Raw genomic sequence first — 12,764 nt, forward strand, 5'->3', positions numbered from 1 at the left:
ACGGGTGGAGAGTCGTCAGAAGGAGCAAAGCCTCTCAGCTGCTCGGTTTGATTTTTGCATTCAGGGCAGGGGGAGAGAGATGGGTGCGTCTCCCCCAGGAGGGAGGAGAGGGCGTCTGAGCGAGGGGGGAGGAACGTCCACCACAGTTGTGTTCTGTGGTGGAGGGGGTTAAAGGTACTTATTGAGCTGAGAGACAGCTGAGGACATCGAACCCGCCTCGCTCTCCTCTCCCCAAACTGCTACTGCAGCTGATCCCCCCCCCCCCAGGAACACTTTGTTCTATGTATTCAGGCTTTTTCACTGCAGCTAAATGCAAACTATTGATTTTCTTTGGGGATACATTTTGGAACGAGCTTCTCAGGGATCATAATTAACGTCCATCGTTCTGTCTGCAGTTCACATTAATGGATGTAATGTTCTTCTCTTCATTAATGCCAACGATTAATTAGTTACTAGTTACTCTGCAGTCCTGATCCTCTATGTGAACCAGTCTCAGTGTAGACCTGGTCCTCTATGTGAACCAGTCTCAGCTTAGTCCTGATCTAATGATGTAAGATGTTCACATGTATGAGCATGTGTGCATTTTATTCAAGCAGGAGCAGGTCAGCGTGTCGTCGACGCACCTGCGGAACAGAAGGTCTTTCTCAGAGCCGGTCGGCTGATAACGATGTTCTCCGGGTCCAGTCGAGGGGGAGGGGGAGGGGGAGGGGGGGGGGGGGGTGATATAAGAGAGCTGAACTGTGCGTGTCTCCAGACTGACTCCACCATGAGGACTCTGGCCCTCCTGCTGCTTCAGGCGGCTCATGGTGAGTGGCCCGTGGAGGTTGGAAGCGGCGATGAGATGGAATCGTCTCACTAACCCACGTGTGTTTTGTGTAGTTCTTGGATGCGGAGCGCCGGCGTTCCAGCCTGACACCACCAGCCGGGTGGTGAACGGAGAGGCCGCCCGCCCCCACAGCTGGCCTTGGCAGGTACCGTGAACCTCATGTTCAGAACTCACGGCGTCAAGCGGGAGCTAAAAAGAAAGGAAAAGACTTCGGGGCAACGGTCACACGTCCAACGTGTCAGCAGGCTGTCTCGCTGGGTGGAATTAATAATAAATCTGTTTGACATGTTGAACTGCGGCTCAAGTTCAGCAAAGTGTTTTGGAGATGGAGAAAAAATACTACAGAAAGGTTAACTATAAAGAAATAATGATACTAATAGGCTGAAGACACATGGCTAATAGAATAAACAATTTACATATAAATAGCAATGTAGCTTATATGCTAAACTGTTAAAGCAATAAAGTTACATGTTGCTAATAGAAAGGAGCTTATAGCTTAGCTTAGCCCAGCACCCCTGTGCTTAAGCCCCCCCCCCCCCCCCCCACACACACACACACACCGATCATCAACATCCTTTTCCTCAGATCTCCCTGCAGGTGAAGCACGGCAGCCGCTGGCATCACACCTGCGGAGGGACTCTGATCGGACCTCGCTGGGTGCTGACGGCCGGACACTGCATCTGGTGAGAGACAACGAGACGCCGCGGGCGCTTTGTGGGGCAGCGCGTGCACACGGGGGGGTGGGTGGGGGGGGGGGGGCGTTTGTGCGGCGGCGCGAGGGAGGCGTGGTCTGAACATGAGGTGTGCTCACAGGCCAGGAGACGTGTACCGGGTGGTGATGGGGGAGCACGACATGAGCCGGCAGGAGGGCACCGAGCAGGTCAGAGACGTCCTGCGCATCGTCGTCCACCCGATGTGGGACATTGACTTCGTGGCTGACGGGTGAGCTCATTGTATTATTTAAGGGCATTATGATTTGTCTCAGCTCAGATGGTTTCAGTGAAGCTCTCTCCTACGAACAATGACCCTCTCGCAGCAACGATCTCGCCCTGCTGAAACTGGACAAGAGCCCCATCCTGAACGACAGCGTGGGCGTGGCCTGTCTCCCGCAGGCCGGGGAGATGCCCGCGCACGGCGCCCCGTGTTTCATCTCCGGCTGGGGAAACCTTTACAGTAAAGACACCTGTCAGCCTTTCATTTAACAACTTATTTTTTTTAGATAATGCTACTGTTGCTTTTTAGACAGATAATCGGTCAACTAAATTGTATCAAACACTGCAATGGGCCTTATTACAGAAGTGATGCCCCTAGTGGACACCATGAGAATGACATGTACTAACTCCATAATACCATAGTGCTGCCCCTTGTGGACACAAGGAGAATTACATGTATTCACTCCACAATGCGCCCGCGATGCCCCTAGTGGACACCATGAGAATGACATGTATTAACTCCATAATACAGTAGTGCTGCCCCTAGTGGACACCAGGAGAATTACATTAATTAGCTCCGTAATACAGCAGAGATGCAACCAGGAGAACTATGTTTTACTTTAATAGGTTAATAGAATATTTTTTACATCGATGTTTTAATTGGTGTCAATGAAACATTTTTGTCCTCAAGGGTCTGAATGTCTGTACTTTATCACAGATTTATCATAGTTTGACGCATAAATACCTTCACACAGAACGTAATTCGTACATATCCACACCTTCTGTTCTTACCTTTCACAATAAAAGCCCTGGAGGAATTCTTTTAGCAAATAGAAATATTTAATTTCACGTTTTCAAAATGATGCCTTGCAAAGTCAGGTGATTTTTTTTCCTTCTCGCGTCCTCGTCCCGTCCACCCCCCGTCCTCCCCCCGTCCTCCCCCTGTCCTCCCGTCTCAGCCCACGGCCCCATGCCCGATGAGCTGCAGCAGGCCTTGCTGCCGGTGGTGGAGCACGCCGTGTGCAGTCGCAGCGACTGGTGGGGCGGCACCGTGAAGAGCTCCATGATCTGCGCGGGAGGCGGCGCCGTCTCCGGCTGCAATGTGAGCGAGGCCCCGGCGCTCCCCCCTCAAGAGGTGAACCCCCTGCCGTGGAGGAGGCTCCTCACACTGTGTCTCTGGTCCTCAGGGAGACTCCGGGGGTCCTCTCAGCTGCTTGGGCGCCGACGGTCGCTGGTACGTCCAGGGCGTCACCAGCTTCGTGTCCTCCCGGGTCTGCAACGAGGAGAAGAAGCCCACCGTCTTCACCCGCACCTCCGCCTTCACCGAGTGGCTCGGGGACGTGAGTTATTGATCGACAGCTCAGGGTCACTCAGATTTCATCATCAATAAGTCTTGTTTTCTCTTCAGGTCATGCTGCGGTACTGAGGAACCGGACTCCAATGGATCAATAATCAATCCCAATGTTTTCATTATCAGAGTCTGAACGATCAGGGTATGAAAAGATATAATGTAGTGAAATAAAATATCATCTTTTATCGCCACGTCCCTGATTGTCAATCAATGCATTTCAACCCACGCTTGATATTTCATTTCGTCAACTCAAGCGTTTCCAACGGTTGCTTCCAGTAAAAATCAAAACACAACAGGGGGAAATTATCTCAAAAGTACTCTCTAGCCAACTCAAATAATGACTCCCTTTACGACTCAAAAGGTGTTTAAAGAGAGATTCAGCATTTCAAGCTCCCGACGTCGCGTCGTGAGAAGGAAGAGGTGTGTGTGGGCGACTGATGGATCGACGGCCTCAGAGGTCGCTGGGCTCCGCCGCCGCGCTTTGAGCCTCTCGTGAAGAATCTGATGAATATGATGATACGCGGTGAACAAAACACGGCTCGTAACATATTAGAAGTAGTAATGCCACTCAGAATAAATACTACAGTGCAGTGAGAGTACTGAAGGCCCGTTTCAGAATGACCTGCTGAGGGAGTCATGTGTTCATCTCCACCTGCTGGTGGAGGTGTGGAGCTGCTGAGTCCTCGCAGCGCCACATCGGCTCCATCCAGTGGACACGAGAGACGACGATACTTTAGTTAAACAAGTTCTGGATTCTTTCAGTGGGCTTAACTTGAATGTGAATAGAATCTAAAGAGGAGGTTTCTGACATTAATATTTATACAAGTGTCGTGTTATTATTTCAACACGTCGCCGTGGATGATGTCATCTTTCAAACGTGGCCTTCGTGCTCGTCGCGTTCTCCCAGAGAGGCTCTTTGGGCTCCGCCCCCCCCCCACCTGAGGACCGCCTCTCCATCACACATAGGTGGTGACCTCCATTACTGTGTCTTTATGCCTTTATGGATCACAGCGGCACGCTGCTGCAGGGAACCGGGTGACATGAACCCGCTGACACCTCCCCCCCCCCCTCGGCCAATCATTGACTCTGGTGCCATAACAACAGGAGGAGAACAACAACGAGTCGGGGAGCACGCAAGGACACCACTTCAGGGAAGCTGGAGACGGGATGGGTTTTTACCCGAGAAACTAATGTGTAACTCAATCAAGTTTTCGAGATGTGGGTGAAGGGACGACGAGGTCCAAAGGTCAAAGGTCAAAGGTCAGTGGGTCCCCTGCTGTCACATGAGGAGGAAACCCAACGGCTTTAGTCAATAAGTGACCAGGTGAGCGGTAAAATGGAGCCACTTATCGTGAAGATGCTTTTTTAGACCTGACTCGTGTCAGGTTGCCGGGGACAACGAGGAGAGGTCACGGTCAAGGTCGTCACTGCACAGAAGCTTCTGTAAACCGTCGTCCATCATCATAAATGTCATGAATATGAAATCTTTATTGGGCTGCACTTATGTTATCTGCAAAATAATGAAAGGCCTTCAAAATTACTCAGTTATGCAATATTTGTAGAAACAATCACAATCCGATTTATAGCTTCCAATAAAAAACATGAGTGATTTTCCTTCATTTGTATTAATAAAGTTAGATTCTAAGTAAAAACGATTTGAAAGTATATATATATATATTAACGGTGTTCATAAGAGTTAAATGATCGTTAACATCAGCTGTAGATTACAAAAACAAAATACTTTTTTATGGGTGCATTCAAATATATGCAGTAAAATTAAATAAATGTAATTAACGAAGCAAATAATGATCATCATTCATTAATAAGTAAACCAACCCACTGCTGCTGTTGTGAATGTTTTACTTGAGGTTTGATACTGAAACCCAATATGTTCACTTTGTTTATCATCGCAGTGAGTCCCTCGTTGTATTGTGTTGCCTTTGTGTGCCTCTGTGTGTGTGTGTGTGTGTGTGTGCTATTGATCGCTGGTTATGATCGGCTAGAAGCATGATCAGCTCAGTGATCAGTGATCAGTGATCAGCTCTCTGGGTCTGGAGATAAATGTCTCAGCTCTGGTCTCAGTAATAAAAGGGGAAGAAGAAGAAGATTTAGAAGAAGAAGATTTAGAAGAAGAAGAAGAAGAAGAAGAAGAAGAAGTGCTCCTATACCAAACATGTATGTTCAATGTGAACTGAGTGAACTCTGTTTTAGTGCAGCGTTAAATATACTGTTTTATTGAAGCTTTGGGAGTAACTGAAACTTGGATCGATCATTAACTTTTACACATTCCATTGGTTTCACACGTCATATGTTATTACAGTTGTATCTCTCCTGATGAACTGATGAGCATTAAAAAAGTGTGTGTGTGTGTGTGTGTGTGTGGGTGTGGGTGTGGGTACGTGCTATAAACGTCTTAACATCTGTACTATCACAGCTGTGTGAAAATGCCTTGTGTGTTTATGTAGCTTGCACAAAAGTGTTGCTCCGGTGTGGGATATGATTCAATGTGTGTATTAAATGTAAAATTTAACGACAACGTTATCCAGAAATATAATTAATAATACAAAATACCGTCTATATTTACAACCTCTGTTAAAAGGTATAAGCAGTTGGGCTGAAGAGTAGTATATAATAATATATACATACATATGAATATATGTATATATTATATGTATTATTATTAAATTATTACTACTACTGCAAATTATAGTAATGAATAATACAATACATTGCAGAGAGATTAAAACAATATATCAAACATGGAAAAAGCCTTCCTTTAAAAATCACAAAAAGGGACAAAATACAGCGAAAACAATAAAGATGTGACACAAATATGTGCAGCCTGCTGTTGCACTTCCGGCCCCCAGGGGGCAGCTGCCTCACTTTCTTTCCACCTGCTGCTTGGACTGAACGCTGTACACGTGTGTTTGATACAAACACGTTGTTTAATTATTTCACTGCTTCAAACATGATAAATAAATACAAACAAAGATATCAGATGTCACTAATCATCACCACGCTGCGTTCCTCCACCCATTAATCAAAGCATTACATCGCTTTTATCACACACATAAATGCACCTCGCAGCCTCTCGCACGCTGCACAAGTGTGCGCGACCTTTGAGCCTCCGTGTGCGGGTGTGTGTGCGTGCGTGTGCGCGCGCGTGAGTGCGTGTGTGCTCGGCGCCGCGCTATATAAGCGGCGCTGCGCCCGGAGGAGAGCTACAGGTGACCCAGGTGAAGCCGCCCGCTCCGCTGCAGGTGCGTAAAGGACATTTGATTATTGAGATGATTGCATTGAGGAGCAGGAGGACGAGGAGGAGAAATCGTTGTACCTTTTTTGGAGTTATTTTTATTGTCATCACAGAGATTTTTAGATGTAGTTTTATTGGATCTCAAACTCAAACGTTGAGGCTTTTGTGATTTTATGATGTCATCACGTTATCATGGCCGTAGAACAGCTAAGCTTGTTGACTAAAGTCACTGCGTCAAAGAAGTTCTTTTATTCTGAAAGGCTGGCTTGACCAGGTGACACGTTTCCACTTGAACAAACTTCTTGGAGGAACAAAACCTTCGTCTTCTAATGTGGCAGAAAATAACTGACTTGTCTTGAATTTAATGGAATGTTTTTCCTTCCACAGACCGTCATGGCTCCTAGACCACAGGTGGGGGCCGATTCCTCCCCGACTCTCGGTGCGTCCCTTTACTCTCTGACCGTTCCAAAACTCGCTTCACCTGTGCCGCTGTTTTCTAACCTGCCCCCTGTACCCCCCCCCCCCGTAGACAACGACAATGACAACGGCCCGGCTAAAGATGCCGGCATCCTGCCGTCCTACTCCACCGTGGACCTGGTGAACGGGGACCCGGACGAGGCCGACCCCTGGGATCTGCCCGAGCTCAGAGACACCGGGGTCAAGTGGTCGGGTGAGGCAGCTCGCCGTCCCCCGCAGCCGGCGGAAGCTTTAACCAAAGCCCGGACCCTGAGTCAGGAGACATTGTGTGGTTTCTTTTCACAGACCTGGATACTAAAGGGAAGGTCCTGCGGGTGCTCAGTGGTATTATGAAGGCCGTGATGCTGGTCGGGCTGCTCTACCTGTTCATCTGCTCGCTGGATGTCCTCAGCTCCGCCTTCCAGCTGGTCGGAGGTAAATCACCAGAGTATCACCACGCGTTTAGATTGTCTTCAGGATAATGCGCTTTTTTTACCTGAGGGTGTGTGTGTGTGTGTACAGGAAAAGCTGCTGGTGACATCTTCCAGGACAATGTGATATTGTCCAACCCTGTGGCCGGGCTGGTGATCGGGGTGTTAGTCACGGTGCTGGTGCAGAGCTCCAGCACCTCCTCCTCCATTGTGGTCAGCATGGTGTCCTCAGGGTGTAAGTGGGACACACGCACACGGCCTGTCAACACGTCCACCGCGGACAGAAGCGTGCGTGGACGGACTACCGAACGGGCAAAGAGGGGCACGGGCCCTGGGGGGCCTCAAGGGTCCGGAGCCCCGATATTCCACCCCTACAACATGTCTCAGAATCAAACCTGAAATCACAACAAGACACAAAACAGACCGACACAACTACAAAGAGACAAGAAGATGTAAAACTACAAATAACAACAACAACAACAGAATCAGTCAAAACAACCACTGAGAGTTCAAATATTATGTTATAATTAAATCTTATTCCATGTAATGAGCCGTAGTGGGAAAACAGTAACGTAACCGCGCCGTTTTTTCTCAGTGCTCGATGTCCAATCAGCGGTTCCGATCATCATGGGCGCCAACATCGGCACATCGGTCACCAACACCATCGTGGCGATGATGCAGGCGGGAGACCGCAACGAGTTCCGCAGGTAAATCAGAGCCTAAAGTAACGATTGCGCAACGAAGACGAACGACTCCGCTAATGCACCGCCTGACCCTTTCGCTCCCAGGGCCTTCGCCGGCGCCACGGTGCACGACTTCTTCAACTGGCTGTCGGTGATGATCCTCCTGCCTCTGGAAGTGGCCACGGGCGTCCTGTACAAGCTCACCCACCTCATCATCGAGTCCTTCAACATCCAGGGCGGGGATAACGCCCCCGACCTGCTCAACGTCATCACCGACCCGCTCACCGACTCCATCATCCAGGTGCGGTGCGGCCCGGCGGCTCCGGGAGGCGCGAAGCGTTGACATCAAGAATTCTTTAATTATTACCTTTGATTTGATTGTGTGTTTTCCCTCTAGCTGGATAAATCTGTCATCACGGGCATTGCCACCGGTGACCCGTCGGCCAGGAACAAGAGTCTGATCAAAGTGTGGTGCAAAACAGAGACCAACACGGTAAGAGCACACCTAAATTATTAGTTTGCAGACCCACTGAGACACAACGCGGTGGCAGTAAAAACATATGATGAGGCTTTTGTTGCCTCTTCTCCTCCGGTTAATCACTGCTATTGTCCTGCGAGCATCGCGACCGCAGTGATTGGATTGTTAGCTCACGCTTTGAAGGTGTGTTATTTTATCAAGGCTGGAATGCTGCGTGGGGTAATTTAGAGATCATCACTGACTTGTTAATTATTGCTGCTCCTGCATTTTAAGTTGTTTTCTTTCCTGCAGACTTTCTGGAATGCAACAGTGGAGAACTGCACCGCCGGGGCTTTGTGCTGGGAGGAGGGAAACCTGACCTGGACCCAGATGAACTCGTCTTGGATCGAATACCAAGAGAAATGTAAGTGTGTAAGCGCCGGTAGAATAAGGAGAAACCCCCCCCCTCCTCACAAAGATTTACAAAAGAGTTAGGATTATCGGATCCAGTGAGTCTCGGTGACACATGAGACACAACAAGCTCCTTCATCCAGACCTTCTGATGTTTGGACAATGGCTACCTTTGAGCTGTAGCAGGTGACTCAGCTGAAACCCTTCCCTGACCTGTGTACCTGCTCAGTACCTTGTGACAATTAAATGGTCAAAGTATCCTGCACCCCCCCACCAATCCCCCCTCCTCCACCCTCTTCTTACAGCTACAAGGTCAAGCGGCGGAGTGTTGTTGCCATGGAGCCCTCCCTGAAGAAATATTGTGACATTTTCTGGCAAAACCAAAAAGCCATTAGAGAGAGAATGCCGACAGAAGGGAAATGTTTGTGATGCCGGCGGATTCCGTGGACAAAAAAAAGACTCAAGATAGACGTAAAAGTGAGCCATGACAGGAGATGTAGACAGGACGACGTAATAAAGGAACAACACCGTTCAGTATACCTTTAGAATCTAGCGTGCTAACACCTATTGACGGTATGGTGTGGTATCCTGCTAATGCTCAAAATGCCATTTTATAAAAACAAAATTTCTACCTTTGTGCCGTTACTGAAGTAACCTGAAATCAACGTAGACTTCTCGTTTCAGCTAAGTTCGGAGAACCGTGTTTTTGGTCTGTACACTTTCTTTATGCAAACATTGAGACTTGTTCAAAAAGAAAGTAAAAGAGAGTGAAAATTTAGAAGACAAGCGGTTGGAAGAAAAATTAGCTCACAGAGAGGAGCGAGGCGATATTTAGCGGTCACCAATGTCGAGCCTTGTGTGGACGCGAACCGACTTTCTCTTTGACCGTCCGTCCCAGGCAAACACATCTTCGCCAGCGCCAACCTGCCGGACCTGGCCGTGGGCCTGATCCTGCTGGCTCTGTCCCTGCTCACCCTCTGCACCTGCCTCATCCTCATCGTCAAACTGCTCAACTCCATGCTGAAGGGACAGGTGGCTGTGGTCATCAAGAAGGTGCTCAACACAGGTACAGAGATAGCCCCGTTTGATAGTCGGCACATCTGAGCTCACCTGGTGTATTGCTCAGCTTGCGGTGCTTCTGGTTGACCACAGACTTCCCCTTCCCCTTCGCCTGGGTGACCGGCTACATTGCGATGTTCGTGGGGGCGGGGATGACCTTCATCGTTCAGAGCAGCTCGGTCTTCACCTCGGCCATCACTCCTCTCGTCGGTAAGTCCACGATTACGTAGCGTGTCCTTAAAATATATATATTTTTGAACAACGTGGATTATATCTGGTCGGCCTTCCTTCACCAGGTATTGGCGTCATTAGCCTGGAGAGAGCTTATCCTCTGACGCTGGGTTCCAACATTGGCACGACGACCACGGCTATATTAGCTGCTATGGCTAGCCCCGGAGAGACGCTAGCCAACTCGCTGCAGGTGAGACGCGGCGCAGATGTTCCCTTGTGGTCCTGTGTTTGCCATGCTGGAAGCTAGCAAAAAACGATTGTGGTCCCCAGTGGACGAACCTTACAGACTCTGGTGATCATCTCAGCTCCTTTCCAGCATCACTAAACCACCCTTTAATGAATGAATGGATTTTCATGAACTTCGTTACAGATACTCATTGTCCCCAGAGGATGAACTCTAAAGACCAAACTCTTATTTTTAGCGTAAATTTGTCTAAATGCTCACAATAATAATTAGATGCCAGACAGGAGAATAATGAAAAACCTCTTGATTTGAAATATGTTTAAATATATGGAAAATATACCTGGTTATCAACATCACCAACATTAAAGAACGTCTTATCAGCCTCCTTTGTGCTTTTTACCACTGATTATAAAATGTCAGCACGCCAACACAATAAAACACTAGAGTGAACGGGGTTAACATTGTACAACCTGCTGAAAATCAACAAGCTTCTCGTTGCAAACGTGTTAGCATGCTAACGTTAGCGTTCAACCAGCCCGGTCTAATGCGTTAAATGAGGACATTAATATCTTCTGAGATCTCACAGCCTGGTTTTCCCTTTTAGATTGCCCTCTGCCACTTCTTCTTCAACATCATGGGCATCATACTGTGGTATCCCATACCCTTCACGCGGCTGCCCATCCGGCTGGCCCGAGGCCTCGGCAACCGCACCGCTAGGTACCGCTGGTTCGCCGCCTTCTACCTCATCTTGTGCTTCCTGGTCTTCCCCCTGACCGTCTTCGGCCTGTCGGTGGCCGGCTGGCAGGTCCTGGTGGGCGTTGGCGTACCACTGGTCACCTTGGCGGTTTTCGTGATCGTGGTCAATGTGATGCAGTCCCACTGTGTCCGCTTCCTGCCCCTCTGCCTGCGCAGCTGGGACTTCCTCCCGCGGCCCATGCGCTCCCTGGCGCCGTGGGACGTCGTGGTGAACTTCATCTTCGGCTTATGCGGCAAACACTGCTGCTGCTGCTGCAAGTGCTGCAAGTGCTGCAAGAAGAAGGAGGAGGACGAGAAGGTGATGAACCAGGGCAGGAGGAGTCTGGAGATGTACGATAACCCCGCCATGGCGAGGGACGAGGACTCGGCGGCGAGAGCGGCGCGCTTTTAACGCGGAGGAGTTTGATCTGCGTCTCCGGGCGGAACTCAAGCGCTGGGGTGGCTCCCATGATTCACGTGTTGAACCTGCTGTTTCTGGCCTTGTGATGATGTTTGATGTGATGTTTTCTATGTGTACTTCAGTCGATCTGCTTAGACTATGACTTAGCTCTGGGTGGTTCAGACACTCAATACTTATTTTCATATTTCTTATGGTGCATGAGAAAAGGCCGTCTTATAAAAGCTTATATTTACAATTTAAATTTTAAATGTTTAATGTAGCGCTGAAAATATTTGTTATCATTCAGTATTTAAGACTATACAATATTTGTAAAATAAAGAAATTACTATTTTTAAAATGCAGTTTTGTCACTTTCTTTTCATTAGGTACGTTTATAACACAAACTCATTTTAATTTGATTTATTAGCTTATGTGCAGGATTCATATCAGACACCGGAACATTGGGGCTGCTGAGAGAATGATTTCCTGCAGCAAACACATTATGGCTTTGATATCTGATTTGCCTTTGAACAGCGAGTTCCTGACTTCAGACTGGAACTTGATGCAAAGATTTTACAGGTAGCTTTTTATTCCATGAGGTAAGCAATTCAAAAAAAAGAATGTGTCAAAAATTTTATATTTTAAAAACGTTTTTTCAAAAGGAAAAAAAAAATGTCATGCAGAGATGCAGTCAGAATCATAAATTACAGGAATGTACCGTCAATTTTGATGCTTTTTGGCTAAATAATGACAAATGGTTCACTGTAAAAGCGCTGTGGAAAAAAATGATAAAAGTTGCACCAGTTTACGAGAGTAACCCTTTGTCACCTGACCTCGCGGGTCCAATTAAAGTGCTTGGCTCCACCCCCACACCTCCGCTGCCGCACCTGGACAGCGTCCTTTCTGGCTTTACGAGGTCCAGATAAAAGGGAGACTTTAGCCACATCGTTTATTGTTTTATTTACAACTCTATTATCATTTGTCGGGTCAGCGGACAATGCTGTCTGTCATCTTACATTTGATCTCAGGATAATGTTGAAATACTTTCCACTCAATGACACTTTAATAGCAGTATGAATTCTTTTTTTATTGTGTGATAATTTTGACTTCTTTTTTAAAATTACGCCGTGTACTATTACACTGCGTCAGATTTCCTTCCATGTGGAAACTTTTTCCGGCAATTCTGACTCTCTGCTTTTTCTGTTTCATTTATTAAATATTTCACGGAAGTAACAGGGGAGTTAAACACATTTCATCCTCACATATTCACCCAGCTGATGGACTGTAATAAATTGATAATCCTAAATCGCCAGCTGACCGGTGAGTTCACCGGGAGGAGAGCGAAGATTCGTCCT

The 12,764-nt window shown here is 47.7% G+C and overlaps 2 protein-coding genes across 2 annotated transcripts; both read left to right on the forward strand.

Moving 5' to 3' along the window:
- The first annotated feature begins 732 nt into the window (after positions 1-732).
- LOC119217260 (elastase-1-like) lies at positions 733-3,294 on the forward strand. Its single transcript, XM_037470769.2, has 8 exons — positions 733-806; positions 880-971; positions 1,412-1,509; positions 1,640-1,768; positions 1,863-1,999; positions 2,718-2,860; positions 2,946-3,098; positions 3,167-3,294. The coding sequence occupies exons 1-8, from the start codon at positions 767-769 to the stop codon at positions 3,182-3,184; spliced, it is 810 nt and encodes a 269-aa protein (XP_037326666.2). The 5' UTR covers positions 733-766; the 3' UTR covers positions 3,185-3,294.
- Positions 3,295-6,752: 3,458 nt separating this feature from the next.
- On the forward strand, positions 6,753-11,756 carry slc34a2b (solute carrier family 34 member 2b). The gene is made up of 12 exons (XM_062563437.1): positions 6,753-6,801; positions 6,892-7,032; positions 7,125-7,253; positions 7,341-7,484; positions 7,845-7,956; positions 8,038-8,233; positions 8,330-8,425; positions 8,702-8,813; positions 9,699-9,866; positions 9,953-10,069; positions 10,156-10,280; positions 10,879-11,756. Exons 1-12 carry the CDS (start codon positions 6,756-6,758, stop codon positions 11,419-11,421), a joined length of 1,929 nt encoding a protein of 642 aa, XP_062419421.1. The 5' UTR covers positions 6,753-6,755; the 3' UTR covers positions 11,422-11,756.
- The last annotated feature ends 1,008 nt before the right edge of the window (positions 11,757-12,764 follow it).

Source organism: Pungitius pungitius, chromosome 7, assembly GCF_949316345.1.
Source record: "Pungitius pungitius chromosome 7, fPunPun2.1, whole genome shotgun sequence".
Lineage (NCBI taxonomy): Eukaryota > Metazoa > Chordata > Actinopteri > Perciformes > Gasterosteidae > Pungitius > Pungitius pungitius.